Source organism: Ochotona princeps, chromosome 24, assembly GCF_030435755.1.
Source record: "Ochotona princeps isolate mOchPri1 chromosome 24, mOchPri1.hap1, whole genome shotgun sequence".
NCBI classification, from domain to species: domain Eukaryota; kingdom Metazoa; phylum Chordata; class Mammalia; order Lagomorpha; family Ochotonidae; genus Ochotona; species Ochotona princeps.
Window position 1 is genome coordinate 5,015,428 of NC_080855.1, and position 17,075 is coordinate 5,032,502.

Here is a 17,075-nt window from a genome sequence, read left to right on the forward strand (position 1 = left end):
CAGGTCACGGGTTGCAGGGTGCAGGTCGCAGGTCACAGGTCGCACGTATAGCTGGAGTTGCTGATGGCGGAAAACTGGCAGCCCCCCCACGCTGTGCCATGTGCTGGCTCATGCGCCCTCCAATATTTGGGCTCTGTGGCAGGAGGTGGCAAACTCGAGCAGTCAGACAGATGGGCTGTATAAACACTGTGTGAGAAGTGATCTTTGAAAGCAGCAAGAAGTGATCGATTATGCAGGCACTGAACGCGCCTTCGCGGAGAGATGCAGGCTTGTGGGGACACCTGTGGATGCCAGCGTGTGGCACTTACAATCCAGTGACTCCACAGCAGGCTCACGTTGAAGTGAGCTGGCAGAGGAGAGGTTCCTGCCCCTGATGGGGGGTGGGTATTGCCAGAACAGTGTGCAAATTAGGCTGAGGAATGGCCCAGGCCACAGCACGCACAGTGTGGAGTCACGGTGGATCCGGTGACTGTGGCTGCTGGGGTCAGTGGGGCTCACTGGGTTGCGGGGTGGGGAAGTCATCCAAGACCTCCGCGATCGCTTTCCGGGGACGCTGAGCACGCAGACCAGCTGGGAAGGAGTTGAGAAGCAGACACTGACATCTTGGCAATAGGTGGAATTAATTATCTTGGAAAATCCTTCTATATAAAGTATCAGGAAACTTTGAATCCATAAAACATTAAATCATCATCTAATGCCTGAGCACCCAAGGATGTAAAGGCAGCCCCTGGGTGAAGCTTCCAGGACCGGCCCCCAGGTCCCAGCTGGCTCTGAAGCAGTCTGCAGTCCTGGGAAGCTTAGAAGGCAGGGAGTTAGAACCCAGGTGCCTCCCTTAGTGCCGCTGAGTCCCTGTGGGGCTCCACTCTGAGTGAAGGGGGAGCAGGGAGAGCTTGCTGCCTGCTAAGAGGAGATGACAAAATTAGCTCCATTTAAAACTCTTCCTTTTAAAATTAGAGAGAGCTGGGCCCGGCAGTGTGGCCTAGCGGCTAAGGTCCTCGCCTTGAGCATGCCGGGATCCCATATGGGCACCGATTCTGGTCCCGACGGCTCCACTTCCCAACCAGCTTCCTGTTTGTGGCCTGGGAGGGCAGCTGGGGATGGCCCAAAGCCTTGGGACACTGCACCCACGTGGGAGACCCGGAGGAGGTTCCTGGTTCCCGGCTTTGGATCAGCGCGGCACCGGCCGTTGCGGCTCACTTGGGGAGTGAATCATCGGACGGAAGATCTTCCTCTCTGTCTCTCCTCGTCTCTGTGTATCTGACTTAGTAATAAAATAAATAAATAAATTTTTAAAAAAATTTGAGAGAGCTGCTGATCGAGGAGTGGGGAGACGGGTGGTGAGCAGAGTGTGGGAGCCCACCCGAGCCTCTAGCTCCTGTTCTCACTGGGGCTGGACCAGGCTGAAGCTGAGTGAGGAACTGAGCCTGCAGCACGGGTGTCAGGGGCCTATGCACTTTCGTCCGTACCACTGTCTTGCGTTAGCGAGTACTGGCATCAGAAGTGGAATTGGGACTCAACCTGGCCACTCTCGTAGGCCACGTGGGCTTGCTGCTGGGGCCAGGGGTTCTCCCTGAAACATACCATTCCTGGCCTTGAGCCTAGGAGGAGAAAACTACTGTTTCCTGGCAGTGGAAAGCAGAGCTCTCTGTAATGTGTTTGGGGTCCAAGACTGTACTGCCTTTGCTTCTGGATAATCCCTGGCTAAGAACTGAGTCCAGCAGAGGTGATCTGAGAGAACAGGGCTCCTGGTGGGGTGCAGGGTCTCTGTGTGTGTGTGTGTGTGTGTGTGTGTGTGTGTGTGTGAGAGTGTGCAGGGCGCTCACTGCCCTTCTGCAAGGACACAGTGTATAGACACTGTCCTTTGGGTCACAGAAGGACCACGGATCCTAAATGACCCAGCTCTTGCGGTGCGGCCACTCCCAGTGATTCCGTAGGAATTGGGCTCTGGATGTGGATTCAGGGGCGTCAGCAGTGGTGTTTGCTTAGACGCTCTGAATGTGTGTGTAGTAAGTGTTGAACGAGCTGCAGGAAGGCCAACTGGGCACTGCGGGCAGCGCCGCTGGAAGCGCGAGTTTGGAATCATTTAGACAGTACCCTAGTACGACTGCGGAGGGCGGCTGTACCGTGGGGTCGTGGGTCACCCAGGGAAGGGAACCAGAGCTTCGTCCCGCGTTAAGCCAGGAGAAGCCCAAGGGCAGTGGGGGGGCTCGCGCCGAGGACTTCACCGATGTCCTCGGTGGCGGGGCGATGCCACAGCGCGGCCGCCCCAGTGCGCACGAGGCGTGTGTGGGCAGAGCCGGGGCGCACGGCCGAACGCGGCCGGTTGGTGACCGCCCGGATCCGAACCCCCGCCCGGGCTGGTGCGCCGGCCGGTGCGCAGGCGCGCGGGCGCATCGTCCCCAAGCGCCGCCGCCGAGGCCCGGCGCCATGTTGGCCCCCAGGGGAAGGAGGCGAAGCGCTTGAGGCCGCGGGCTCGGAGCGGGGTCCCCCGGGCTGGTGGAGCGCCCGCCCCTCCCGCCTCGGCGGGTCATGCCCCGTGCGGCCGCCGTGGAGGTCGCGGCGGGGGCGGAAGGGCCGTGGCGGGGCCCGCGCTAGACATGATGCCCTTCCCGGTGCCGGCCCCGGGAGCGCCGGCGCCGCCGCCGCCCAAGCGCTACGGCATCTCCTCGCCCATCAGCCTGGCCACCCCCAAGGAGACGGACTGCGCGCTCACCCAGAAGCTCATCGAGACCCTGCGGCCCTTCGGCGTGTTCGAGGAGGAGGAGGAGCTGCAGGGCCGGAGCCTGATCCTGGAGAAGTTGAACAAGTTGGTGAAGGAGTGGATCCGCGAAGTCAGTGCGAGCAAGAGCCTGCCCGAGGTGCTGGTGGAGAGCGTGGGCGGCCGGCTCTTCACCTTCGGCTCCTACCGCCTGGGCGTGCACACCAAGGGCGCCGACATCGACGCGCTGTGCGTGGCGCCCAGGCACGTGGACCGCAGCGACTTCTTCACCTCCTTCTACGACAAGCTGAAGCTGCAGGAGGAGGTGAAGGACCTGCGGGCCGTGGAGGAGGCGTTCGTGCCGGTCATAAAGCTGTGTTTTGATGGGGTAGAGATCGACATTTTGTTTGCAAGGTTGGCACTGCAGACCATTCCAGAAGACTTGGATTTGAGGGATGACAGTTTGCTCAAGAACTTAGATATCAGATGCATCAGGAGTCTTAACGGTTGCCGGGTAACCGATGAGATATTACACCTGGTCCCAGACATGGACAACTTCAGGTTAACGCTGAGAGCTATCAAGCTGTGGGCCAAGTGCCACAATATCTACTCCAACATACTCGGCTTCCTGGGCGGCGTTTCCTGGGCCATGCTGGTGGCGAGAACCTGCCAGCTCTACCCGAATGCGGTAGCCTCCACTCTGGTGCGTAAATTTTTCTTGGTGTTTTCGGAATGGGAGTGGCCCAACCCAGTCCTGCTCAAAGAGCCGGAGGAGCGGAACCTGAACCTGCCGGTCTGGGACCCGAGAGTGAACCCCAGTGACCGCTACCACCTGATGCCAATCATCACCCCGGCGTACCCGCAGCAGAACTCCACCTACAACGTGTCCGTCTCCACCAGGAGGGTCATGGTGGAGGAGTTTAAACAAGGCCTCGCCATCACACACGAGATCCTGCTCAACAAGGCAGAGTGGTCTAAACTTTTTGAAGCTCCAAGCTTCTTCCAGAAGTACAAGCACTACATCGTTCTTATAGCAAGTGCGCCGACGGAGAAGCAGCATCTGGAGTGGGTCGGCCTGGTGGAGTCCAAGATCCGGATCCTAGTCGGGAGCCTGGAGAAGAATGAGTTCATCACCCTGGCGCACGTGAACCCCCAGTCGTACCCGGCACCCAAAGAGAAGCCCGAGCAGGAGGAGTTCTGCACCATGTGGGTGATCGGGCTGGTGCTGAAGAGGCCCGAGAACTCCGAGGTGCTCAGCGTGGACCTCACCTACGACATCCAGTCGTTCACTGACACCGTGTATCGGCAGGCCATCAACAGCAAGATGTTTGAGATGGATATGAAAGTTGCTGCCATGCATTTGAGAAAGAAAGAGCTCCAGGAGCTGCTCCCGAACCACGTATTTCAGAAAAAGAAGACCCACCCGGCAGAGGGCGTCACCCTGACAGCCACGAGTGATGATGGCAGTGTCGGGACAGACAGTGAAGACAGCGTGTCCACGCCCTTGCCCACTGGCCTCTTGACTGGCAGCTCCCAGGACACCAGCAGCCCCGCCCCGCCCATCCTGCCTGTGTCTCTGGCCAACGGGCAGACCCCCGAGGTTGTCCTGCCCCAGGGGAGTCCCGACGAGGACTCCGGGGCCGTGTCGGGGGAAGGCATTCCTCAGGTGGCCTCACAGCCTGCCGGATCTCCTCCACCAAAGCCCAGAGTCACACGGGTGGTTTCCTCACCGTGTCTGCTGAGCCATCCACCCATGCCTTCCGGAAATGCCGCGGCCGGCATCCCTAACCCTATTGTGGGAATCTAGGGAAGGAAGGCGTAGAGTACAAGAACGGAAGCAGAACCACCTGCCAGAGACCATGACAGATCATTTCCTCCAGCACAGGCCGTCCCAGTGCCCCCGTCCTCCCAGAGAGCCCCGCGGCTGTCACCATGGGCTCCATCCAACAGATGCCATGGGCAGAGGCCGCTGCCCACCAACAGCCTCCGCCAGCTCGCCTGCCGGCTGACGATCCCAACGAGGAGGACGCGGCTTCCAGTCCGGGAGGGACTCCGGGGAGGGAACTTCCTTCCCTGGGCTGATCCTGCTCAGATTTCCAGGTTGGCAAGTGAAGCCAGAAGTACCATCGCTCACATCTCAGCGCAAGTGACATGAACTCTGGCGAGGACCGCTGCCTGAAGAAGGGAAGACCTCTAGCCGTGTTTGCGTCCCTGACACCTGCACTGCGCTTCCGAATTCCTCACTCCAGTGATGCACTTTAGAACTATTTATAGATCTTTAGAGCTTCAGTTTTTGCCTGAAGAGGTTTCTACCACCGCCTTTAAACTCGGACCCCATCGTATAGTGCTGTACCATACACGAGAGAGTACAAGTAAATCCAGCCCCGTCCCCGTGCGCTAGGTGTAACCCTCTTACAATGAAACGTCAGGTCCTAGGGTAGGCGTTGACATCAGAGCAGCACCTAGTGAGCCTCTCTCATGGGACGTGCTCACAAAACGGTGCAGACTATACAATCAGCGATCAGACATTTTCTTGGGGCTGACAAAGCTTGTTTTTTCATCCTCAATCATTTGTCTTAAAACAGGGAAGTTTTTGCCTCCCCCTCTGTCCTTTGCTGGTGTTCCCAAGGGATGCCCTTGTATCCAACTAGTATTTTCAAACCACGATGTGGAGCTCAGAACCCTCTGTCCGTAGGGCACAGGGCACCAAGCCTGAATTCCACGGCCTCGATGCCCGGGAGACATGCTGGCACCCACGGGTGGTTGCTCGGCTTCTGCAGATGGAATCTCTGCTCCACAGAATGCGACCTGCTTACCGGAAAGTGGGTTTCCAGTTCTCACACTAGAGGCAAAAAAAAAAAAAAAAAAGCATTTTCTCCAAGAATTTGTAACCAGTTTTATTTTTGAAGTCTTACCAAAATTCACCAGTAAATTTTACATGTAAACACACAAAACATGATCTCTGACAAGCACATCCCATCTTGCCAGCTTCCTCCGATTTTGATTTTTCCTGCCAAAGATTAGGAATACTTTCTTTAGATGAAAAACAGAGATCCCTCAGTTACGCAGCAGCAGGTCCATGTGTAGGGCACGCGGGGGACGAGCTGGAAGGCCATCGCGGCTGTGGCCCGAGTCCCCCCACCGCCAGCCTGGCGGGTGCGCCGCGAGCCCTCGCTCCCTCCCGCACGGACACTTCCCACATTAAACTGCAGTTCATTTAAACTCCCTGGCGATGCTAGGTTGTTCACAGGGTTGCAGCAGTCCTTGCTCATAGCTGCGCCGTGATGGACACGTGCTCCGTTTGGCCTGCGTCCCCCCCGCCGCCCCCGCCTGTGCCCGTGTCCTGCCCTCCGTCACCACAGCATGCCGTCCTGTGTGCAGAACAGGGCCCGAACCACCGGGCACAAATATAGGCTTGTCATTTTGTTTACATATTTGGGAAAGAAACATTAGTTTATTAAACGTTCTGTGTAACTGTTTTCCCAAGCTGGAAACTTGGGGCCTTTTGCTTCTAGTTCTGATTCCTTGAACTTTAGACTGTTTCTCACGCGCTGTCCGTAGTGTCTTGCGACTGAAGTCTGCTTTGTTAAATGGTATCTGTACTCCTTGTATTTTCAAGCGCTATTTTGAAAACAGATGATGTATTTCTCCATTAAAAACACAATAAAGAACAGCAAAGAGGCTGACATGACGGTGAAGTCTGGCGGTGGGAGCTCAGCGCTTGTCCTGGGAGCGGGTGGAGGTGCCAAGCTCGCGGCCGCCGAAAATGTGGTTCCACTGTTAGGGGAGAAGCAGAAAGGTGTAGAGTCCAACAGGGGTGAAAATGGAGCCAAGAGCTTCCCCAAGAAACGGGGAGAAGATGGGGACGCTAGAGCCAGGGCAGTGTAGACGCAGCAGCTGGGCGGCAGAGGAAGAGCGGGAGGTTGAGTTGGTGACTATGTCAAACACATTCAAAGCCACAATAAAATAGGGACCAGAGGGCCACTACAGGTAGAAGGAAAATGGCACGATTTCAAGATAAGTTAGCCTGGAATGAAGTGGCAGAGCTAAGATTGAGGGAAACGGCCACCATGGGACACGACCATGAACTCCAGAACGGCTCTTCCACTGGTGGGTATCAAGCCAGAGAGAGAAGGGAGCTGGTTCTGGGAGGCGGTCTAGGGGGTGAGCTCTCTCTGAAGGCCTGGATGCTGAGTGCGGCCGTGGGATACCCGCAGTCTTTGTCATGATGACATGACCCTGTTAGGGAGCGGATGCTGATGGTCAAGACTGGTCTGCCACCTGCCACCTGCCGTCAGCAACAACATGGTGGACATGATCTGTCACCTTCCCCCGCCCCCACCTGCCACCTGCCACCTGCCACCTGCCGTCAGCAACAACATGGTGACATTTGTTGTGCTAGCCCCACCCTCACACTGGGAAATACGCGTTATTGTCAAGCAAGTGCTGGGCATGTACAAAGCCTGACTTAAGGCTGTGGCTGGAAGATGGCGCTCATCAAATAAATGATGAGAGTCAAGCCCTGAAGAGCAGGCCCTGGCCCTGTGGAGGGAAGCCGAGGCCGGCAGCCTGGCAGCCTGGCAGCCTGGCTTGTGCAAGTGTGGCTCCTGTTTCACTGGGAAGGGAAGGCCACCTTGGGTTTGGGACGCCCCCTTCCTGGGTGGTGCCTCCCTGCTGGTGCCTGGGTTGACCAGGAGTGGGCAGCAGGCAAGGTCAGCTGTGCTGGTCAGAGTTGCAGAAGTGTCTTGGACTGTTGTGGGGTTCGCTCCTGGTGTCTCTGTGTGTGATGCTTCCAGTCCTGGCTGGGGCCTGTTACGGTTGAACTGTGCCCCCTGAAGGTTGTGTGCTGTAGCCGGGGAATGTGAGTGAATATGGAGCTAGAGGGGTCCCCAGTGCCACAGACACACACAGGGACAAGCGTGAGGCCACGTGCAAGCAGAGGCTTAGCAGGAGCCAACCCTGCCGGCCCTGGACTTCCAGCCCTGAGAGCCTGAGGCGTCTCAGCCAGGCTCCTTCCTTAGGATAGCCCTAGGGAACAGGTGCGGAGCTAGCAGCAGACCCCTTTTTCCCTACCTGCTACTGCAGTCACAGGGTCAGATGCAGGCTCTGAGCCCCTGGGTAAATGAAGAGGAAAGGGTAGGAAGACCAAGGCTGTGACCCAGATGGCTGGGCTGGTCCCACAGGTGGAGACGGGCTGTACCAGACTTGGCACAGTGGACACAGCTGGCAGAGAGTGGGGTCAGCCTTCAGGAGGCGAGTGTTCAGAGTCAAGATGCTTTGTAACTGGCAGAGGGGTGGGCTGTCCACCGGGGTCAGAGGGACTCTGTGACAGTGTGACACTCTGGTGAGTGTAACGCTTCTCTGGGTGTGACATTCCCGTGGGTGTGGTGCCCTGGTGGGTGTGGCATTCCTGTGGGTGTGGCGTCCTGGTGGGTGTGGCATTCCTGTGGGTGTGGTGCCCTGGTAAGTGTGGCATTCCCGTGGTGTGACGCTTCTCTGGGTGTGACATTCCCGTGGGTGGGGCGCCTTGGTGGGTGTGACATTCCCGTGGGTGTGGCACCCTGGTGGGTGTGGCATTCCCATTGGTGTGATGCTTCTCTGGGTGTGACATTCCCGTGGGTGTGGTGCCCTGGTGGGTGTGGCATTCCTGTGGGTGTGGCACCCTGTGGTGTGGTGCCCTGGTGGCTGTGGCATTCCCATTGGTGTGATGCTTCTCTGGGTGTGACATTCCTGTGGGTGTGGCACCCTGGTGGGTGTGACATTCCCGTGGGTGTGGCGCCCTGGTGGGTGTTGCACCCTGGTGAGTGTGGCATTTCTGTGGGTGTGGCACCCTGGTGGATGTGGCATTCCCGTGGGTGTGATGCTTCTCTGGGTGTGACATTCCCATGGGTGTGGTGCCCTGGTGGGTGTGACATTCCTGTGGGTGTGGCACTCCCCTGGGTGTGGTGCATGGTGGGTGTGGCACCTGGTGGGTGTGGCATGTGAGGTCTGTGATGTGAACAGGAACATGTGGTGTGCTGTCATGTTCCTCCCCATGAAAAGTTGTGGAATCACCTCAGAGCCATTGGACGCGGCCTGTGGTCTCGGCCACGTCTCTGGCTGGATTCTGGAAGGCTCTGCCTCCATCAGTGCCTGGCTAATAAACACCGTAAGCATTTTATCTGCTCAGTTATCCATCATCTTAATTAGGCTTCTAGTTGCATCTCAGGGCGTGCTGCTCCCATTCCTGGGGTGTGTGGAACTGTGGGGGGCAACTCCAATTAACCTGACAAAACCAAATTTGATCCTGGAAACAATGCTGCTCTACATCCTTTTAAAAACAGTAATTTTGGGCCTGGCATGGTAGCCTAGTGGCTAAATCATCGCTTTGCATGCCTGGGATCCCATTTGGGCACCGGTTTGTGTCCCGGTGCTCCACTTCCCATCCAGCTCCCTGCCTGTGGCCTGGGAAAGCAGTGGAGGACGACCCAAAGCTTTGGGATCTTGTACTCACGTGGGAGACTCAGAAGGTCCTGGCTCCTGGCTTTGGATCAGCTCAGCTCTGGCCATTGCAACCACTTGGGGAGTGAACCAGTAGACAGGAGATCTTTCTCTGTGTCTCCTTCTTTCTGTGTATCTGCCTTTCCAATAAAAATGTCTTTTTTTAAAAAAGTAATTTTCCCACATTAAAAAGAAAAAACAGACCTCTCCATGTTAATGTTCTTTGAAAGGATCTGCTATAGAAACCCTCAATCAGGGTTTGCTTATTGAGTCCTCAGTAAGACAAACTCAGAATTTCTGTTTGAAAGGATTTGGTTACTGCTTTTTTGTAAATGCTGCACCATTCATAAAGTCATTCAGCCAGAATTTGGCATTTCTAGAAGAGGTTAGAAGAATCTGTTAAACTAGATGTGTAAAAATAGGAAAACACTTAAAAATCCCTCACTGACCAAGTCCTGAGGCAAGATTCCTCTCCGTGGGCCCAGTGGGATGGCTTAGTGGTTAAATCCTCGCTTACTACTGCAGGGATCCCACATGGGTGCCGGTTCATGTCCCGGCTGCTCCACTTCCCTTCCAGCTCCCTGCTTGTGGCCTGGAAAAGCAGTGGAGGAGGGCCCAAAGCCTTTGGACCCTGCACCTGCATGGGAGACCCAGAGGAGGCTCCTGGCTTCTGGCTTTGGATCGGCTCAGCTTTGGCCATTGTGGCCAGATGGGGAGTATACCAGTGGATGGAAGATCTTTCTGTCCTTCTCTCTGTAAGTCTGCATTTCCAATAAAAAACAAATATAAAAAAAATCCCACTCAGTAGAAGGGCTGTGTGAGGCCCCGAGTTCCGCAGCAGGACAGCTCCCAATGGGGGCCTTGGTGGCAGAGACTTGCAGGCCCCGTGGTGTGACGGCGGGCCTGTCATTCGGTTGGCCCGAGCAGGCATGGGTGCTGCCTGTGTGTGCTTCTGGAAACCCGGCAACCAGAGCGTGCCCTGCGAGATCCCACGTCCACGGTACAGAGGTGCTGCGTGGAGGGGTGCAGCCTTGGTGGTGCGGCCCTTGCCGACTCCCCCCGGCAATGCTGGGCCGGGAGGGTGTGCTGTCCAGCAGGTGCTGGGCGGCCTCCAGCTCTGCTGCCCGATCTGCTGGCTTCCCGTCACGTTTCACCTGCTCCAGCGTGCCTGCCACCTGGTAACTGAAAACAGACTCCCGGAGAAGCCCCCTGGTGCTGTCTTCCCACACCTCTTGGCTCCATCGCTGCACCTACTGAGGGTGGCCGGGAGGACAGAGGTGCCCCACTCACAGCAGCAAGTTCAGCACCACTTGTTGTGGACAGTGAACATCCTTGTCAAAAATGTTAACTTTTTTCCTGGGTAGGGCAGCGATTTAAAGCTGGGGTCCCTGGATGGAGGAAGACAAGTTGGGGTGTGGAGGTACTACAGTATTGTCAAAGATTTTATGTTTGAAAAGTGGCAGGGAGGGCCCGGCAGCGTGGCCTAGCGGCTAAAGTCCTCGCCTTGAACGCGCCAGGATCCCATATGGGCGCCGGTTCTAATCCCGGCAGCTCCACTTCCCATCCAGCTCCCTGCTTGTGGCCTGGGAGAGCAGTCGAGGACGGCCCAATGCGTTGGGACACTGCACCCGCATGGGAGACCTGGAAGAGGTTCCTGGCTCCTGGCATCGGATTGGCACGCACCGGCCCGTTGCGGCTCACTTGGGGAGTGAATCATCGGATGGAAGATCATCTTCTCTGTCTCTCCTCCTCTCTTTGTATATTTGACTTTGTAATAAACATAAATCTTAAAAAAAAAAAAAAGAAAAGTGGCAGGGAGAATGAGTAAGATTGTCCATCTGTTGGCTCACTCCCCGGATGGCCCAGGAACCTGGAACTCCTTCCTGGCTCCACTTGAGGGGCAGGGACCCAGCACCTGGGCCGTGTGTGTGTCAGGGAGTGGATGGGAAGTGGGGCAGCTGAGACTTGAACTGACTGTCCAGCGCTGTAGGTGGTAGCTTAGCCTGTCATAACGCTGCAGGCAGAGGCTGAAGTGCTGGACCACAGCCCTCGGCCCCAGTGTGTCTAATGTTGTCCCTGGTTACCTGCCTTCCTGACACTGTATTCAGCAGTCTGCCTGGTCCAAGGTCGTCAGGTCACGCACCTGTGCTGCCCCCGGGAGTCGGATGCTGGCGGCTCTCAGACTTGTAGCCGCGGTGCACTCTGAGTTAGCTTTCCCGTGGAGGCTGCTGGGCGGAAGGACTGTCCTGGGGGCACTGCTGGTGTCCTTGTCGGCAGAGCCGGCCTCAGTGCCAGGGCTGCCGCAGGCGGGCCAGGCCACGTGGCCTCGGTCAGTGCAGCGCGGGGGAGGAGATTGTTTTTCGGGTGGATTTAAAAATCATTTCTTTATTTGAAAGGCACAATTACACAGAGAGAGAGAAAGAGAGAGAAGGGACTGAGAGAGTGTGTGGAATTGAGAGTTCTGCAGTTCACTCCTCAGATGGCCGCAGTGGCCAGGGCTGGGCTGGCCCAAAGCCAGGAGTTTTATCTGAGCCTCGCACTGGTGTGCAGGGCTTAAGGACTTGGACCACCTTCCGCTGCTTTCCCAACCGCGTGAGCAGGGAGTTGGAGCCTAAGTGGGGCAGCCAGGACAGGAAGCAGCATCCGTATGGGTTGCTGGTGCCACAGGCAGAGGTTTAGTCTGCCATGCCAGAGTGCCGATCCCTATGGTAAGTTTTGAAGTTGGGGCGTGTAAGTCCTGAAACTTTGTTTTTTTTTTTCAAGACAGTGTAGGGAGTTTGTGTCCCTTACTTTCCTCATGAATTGCAGGGTGTATGTTTCTGTTTCCAAAAAAGATGCCGACCAGGGGCAGCACTGCGACGTGGCAAGTGAAGGATTCCCCGTGGGTGTCAGCTCGCATCCTGCCTGCCCCGCTGCCAGTCCAGCTCCCTGAGAAGGTGCCTGGAAAGCAGCAAGGAAGGCTTACATGCCTGGGCCCCTGCACCCATGTGGGAGACCTGGAAGAGGCTCCTGGTTCCTGGCTTCAGATCAACCCAGTTCTGGCCATTAGAGCCATTTGGGGGTGAACCAGGGGATAAAAGATGTCTGTGTCTCCTCTCTCTGTAAATATTTCTTTCAAAAAATGAATCTATATTTAATTTTTAAAAATGTATTCTAAAATGTTTTTTGTGCGCTGGCAGGGTGCTGGGTCGGGTGAGAGCCAGGGCTGGGACCCGCCCCTGCTGTCACCTGCCCTGCTCAGTGTGCGCTGGCAGGGTGCTGGGTCGGGTGAGAGCCAGGGCTGGGACCCGCCCCTGCTGTCACCTGCCCTGCTCAGTGTGCGCTGGCAGGGTGCTGGGTCAGATGAGAGCCAGGGCTGGGACCCGCCCCTGCTGTCACCTGCCCTGCTCAGTGTGCGCTGGCAGGGTGCTGGGTCAGATGAGAGCCAGGGCTGGGACCCGCCCTCCAGTGTGTGTGGGCAGTGTTCCCTGTAGCTCTCGAGTCCCAGCCGGCAAGATCTGCCTTCAGCGATGGCAGACTTCTGTCCTGTGACCTCCCTCGTGTGGTTGTTAGCACTGCCAGCTTTCCGTGGACTTTTGTTTGTTTGATTTGGGAGTTTCCCCGTTGTAAGATCTCGCCATCTGTGAATGGAGGCAGGGTTTTTTTTTTTTCTGATTTTGATGCTCTTTTCTTTTTCTGGCCTTGTTGCCTCAGTTAGACACTCAGAGGTGTCAAGACAAAGAGCTTGTCTTGGTGCTGGGCTTGGGAGAGAAGCTGAGGTACCCGTCAGGCCGAGATCCCCCATATCTCACGAGTCTGTTAGATGATGGTGGTGATTAAAGAGTGTTCGCATTTGCCAAGTGCTATTCATGTATCGGTAGAGGTGTGGGTAGCTTTCCTGGGATTCTGTTGACATGGAGCTATTGTCAATTACATGGATTAGGAAGTTTAAGAATAATTGAAACACATGTATTTGAAAGGCAGGTGGAGGGGAACAGAGAGAGAGAATGAATATGAATGCATGCCTTCTTCCCCAAAGGCTGCAGCAAGCCACAGCTGGGTGAGGTGAGGTCTGTCAGGCAGGTGGCAGGGGTCCAGGTGTTTGGGCCGGCCTCTGCTGCCTGCGCAGGTGTGTTAGCAGGGAGCTGGATAGGAAGCAGGGAATGGCCGGGAATGGAACAGGCACTCTGGTGAGAAGCCAGCCTTGCCAGCTGAACCTGCTGTGCCACAACACGAGTACCTGATTAGCACTCTTTTTGTCAAACTGACTTTGTACTCAGTGCAGTTGTGATGCACTGGCTGTTGCCTGTGTCAGGGATCATTGGTGTTGATTGCTGTTACTCTAAGTTACTGACTTGTGTAAGAGAACCATTCATTTTTTGCTGTTGGTTACAGAGGTGAAGGGGTGAGGAGGGCTGAGGAGGGCTGAGGTGTGTCCCTGGTGGGAGGAGGGTACACAGCTTCTTGGGGTCAGACAGAGATGGTGTGTTGGTGCGGGGGAGGGGGGTCCTAGGGGTGTTTCTTGAGTGGTGGTGGTGTAGCAGGTGACAGAGCTCATCTGACCCTGCAGGGGCTTGTCCTCCTTCTCTGTAGAAGCTCCGAGGTCTGTTGGGTGACCGTCTACCTCAGTGTCCACGGGCCCTTGGCCTGAAGGTGATGCCACTCGCTTTACTTTCCACCCTTTGAGGAGGATCTTGAGGTCGTCTGCTGGACCCGAGGACCCGGCCATCCGGCTTTCTCGTGGGTGTGGATGTCCTTCCTCTGTCCAGAGTCAGCAATGGGACGGGCCCAGTCCCGCAACACGTGCTCAGTAGTCGGACCACATGTCCATGGGGTGTTCCCTGAGATGGGAGATCCCCCTCCTGCCCAGGTCACCCTACCTGGTCTGCCCCCAGACCTGACTCTGCCTGTGAGCAGATGCCCTGGCCTGGCTGAGGCAAATGTCCGGAACCGCCCTGTGGCCAGCTCATGTGGGGGCTGGCAGGTGCGGAGGTCTAGTTGGGGAGATGCCTTGAACTCTTGCTAGGCTGTACCGCAGAGCTGTTTCTGCATGCTCTGGCAGGTGCAGTGAGCGAGCCCAGCCCAGCCCCAGTCCTGGTTCTCGCATGCACCAGTGGGTGCTTTGGCCAGAGCCTTTCTGCCTAGCCCTGACTCAGGCATACTAAAGAGTGCTGCCACCGGGCCCAGTCCACCCCCAAACTCAGCTTTTGTGCTCGCTGGCTGGTACCTTGGCCTGGAGAGGGTGACCCTCATACTCCCCATCAAGCTTCCAGCAGGGCAGCAGGCAGCTGCCAATGTGGCAGTAACCCATGTGCCACGATGCCAGCCCTGTAAATTTTCTTTCTCATGATCAACTCAATTAGTTTCCATATCTAAGACTTATTTTTTTTAAAGATTTTTATTTATTTATTACAAAGTCAGATATACAGAGAGGAGGAGAGACCGAAAGGAAGATCTTCTGTCCGATGATTCACTCCCCAAGTGAGCCGCAACGGGCCGGTGCGTGCCAATCCGAAGCCAGGAACCTGGAACCTCTTCCGGGTCTCCCATGAAGGTGCAGGGTCCCAAAGCTTTGGGCCGTCCTCAACTGCTTTCCCAGGCCACAAGCAGGAAGCTGGATGGGAAGTGGAGCTGCCGGGATTAGAACCGGCGCCCATATGGGATCCCAGCGTGTTCAAGGCGAGGACTTTAGCCGCAAGGCCACGCCGCCGGGCCCCATATCTAAGGCTTATAAGCTAAGCTATGGAATGTTTCCTGTTTTCCTGATGTCTGGGAAACATTGGGTAATATTGGTGGACTAGCTTTGTTACCACTCAATAGCAAGTATTTCCTAATTACCAATAACTAATTTTCTGTGGCCCTGGAATATTTAGATATCTTTGTTAATTGCAAAAATGTTGCAGCTTTCTAATCCTTTGACACTAACGGTTGATTCCTGCATTTTTAGATGATGTTGCTTAGAGATTTGCTCTTGTGGCTGGACATGGCCCATTTTTGTAAATACTCCACCTGTGTTTAAATAATGAACTTGTCTGCAGGCAGGCCATGTTCTTAAGAGAGTGTGCATTCCATCCTGGCTGCTGCTTTAGTCCAGAGGCATGGTTTGGTTTTTTTTTTTTTTTTTTTTTTGGTATGTGTGTTTTGGCCATGGTTGTGGGTGTGTGTTCTGCCATGGCTGTGGGTGTGTTCTGCCATGGTTGGGTGTGTGTTCTGCCATGGTTGGGTGTGTGTTCTGCCATGGTTGGGTGTGTGTTCTGCCATGGTTGTAGAGTGTGCTCTACCATGGCTGTGGGTGTGTGTTCTGCCATGGTTGTAGTGTGTGCTCTACCATGGCTGTGGGTGTGTGTTCTGCCCTGGTTGTGAGTGTGTATTCTGCCATGGTTGGGTGTGTGCTCTGCCGTGGTTATGGTGTGTGCTCTGCCATGGTTGTGGGTGTGTGTTCTGCCATGAATGTGGTGTGTGTTCTGCCATGGTTGTGGTGTGTGTTCTGCCATGGTTGGGTGTGTGTTCTGCCATGGTTGTGGGTGTGTGTTCTGCCATGGTTGTGGGTGTGTTCTGCCATGGTTGTGGGTGTGTGTTCTGCCATGGTTGGGTGTGTGTTCTGCCATGGTTGTGGGTGTGTGTTCTGCCATGGTTGAGTGTGTGTTCTGCCATGGTTGTGGCATGTGTTCTGCCATGGTTAGGTGTGTGTCTTGCATGGTTGGGTGTGTGTTCTGCCATGGTTGGGTGTGTGTTCTGCCATGGTTGTGGGTGTGTGTTCTGCCATGGTTGAGTGTGTTTTCTGCCATGGTTGTGGCGTGTGTTCTGCCATGGTTAGGTGTGTGTCTTGCATGGTTGGGTGTGTGTTCTGCCATGGTTGTGGGTGTGTTCTGCCATGGTTGTGGTGTGTGTTCTGCCATGGTTGTGGCGTGTGTGTTCTGCCATGGCTGTGGGTGTGTGTTCTGCCATGGTTGTGGGTGTGTGCTCTGCCATGGTTGTGGGTGTGTGTTCTGCCATGGTTGTGGGTGTGTTCTGCCATGGTTGTGGGTGTGTGTTCTGCCATGGTTGTGGTGTGTGTTCTGCCATGGTTGTGGGAGTGTGTTCTGCCATGGTTGTGGGTGTGTGTTCTGCCATGGTTGAGTGTGTGTTCTGCCATGGTTGTGGGTGTGTGTTCTGCCATGGTTGTGGGAGTGTGTTCTGCCATGGTTGTGGGTGTGTGTTCTGCCATGGTTAGGTGTGTGTTCTGCCATGGTTGTGGGTGTGTGTTCTGCCATGGTTGTGGTGTGTGCTCTGCCATGGTTGTGGGAGTGTGTTCTGCCATGGTTGTGGGTGTGTGTTCTGCCATGGTTGAGTGTGTGTTCTGCCATGGTTGTGGGTGTGTTCTGCCATGGTTGTGGGAGTGTGTTCTGCCATGGTTGTGGGTGTGTGTTCTGCCATGGTTGAGTGTGTGTTCTGCCATGGTTGTGGGTGTGTGTTCTGCCATGGTTGTGGGTGTGTTCTGCCATGGTTGTGGGTGTGTGTTCTGCCATGGTTGGGTGTGTGTTCTGCCATGGTTGTGGGTGTGTGTTCTGCCATGGTTGAGTGTGTGTTCTGCCATGGTTGTGGCATGTGTTCTGCCATGGTTAGGTGTGTGTCTTGCATGGTTGGGTGTGTGTTCTGCCATGGTTGGGTGTGTGTTCTGCCATGGTTGTGGGTGTGTGTTCTGCCATGGTTGAGTGTGTTTTCTGCCATGGTTGTGGCGTGTGTTCTGCCATGGTTAGGTGTGTGTCTTGCATGGTTGGGTGTGTGTTCTGCCATGGTTGTGGGTGTGTTCTGCCATGGTTGTGGTGTGTGTTCTGCCATGGTTGTGGCGTGTGTGTTCTGCCATGGCTGTGGGTGTGTGTTCTGCCATGGTTGTGGGTGTGTGCTCTGCCATGGTTGTGGGTGTGTGTTCTGCCAT

General features: G+C 55.7%; 2 protein-coding genes across 2 annotated transcripts in view; both read left to right on the plus strand.

Annotated features, from left to right (window-relative positions):
• RADIL (Rap associating with DIL domain) overlaps positions 1-17,075 on the plus strand; it is a 60,425-nt gene that overhangs the window by 12,148 nt on the left and 31,202 nt on the right. The gene's annotated exons all lie outside the window — the stretch shown is intronic.
• On the plus strand, positions 2,382-4,531 carry PAPOLB (poly(A) polymerase beta). The gene has a single exon (XM_004598120.2). It carries the CDS (start codon positions 2,598-2,600, stop codon positions 4,503-4,505), a length of 1,908 nt encoding a protein of 635 aa, XP_004598177.2. The 5' UTR covers positions 2,382-2,597; the 3' UTR covers positions 4,506-4,531.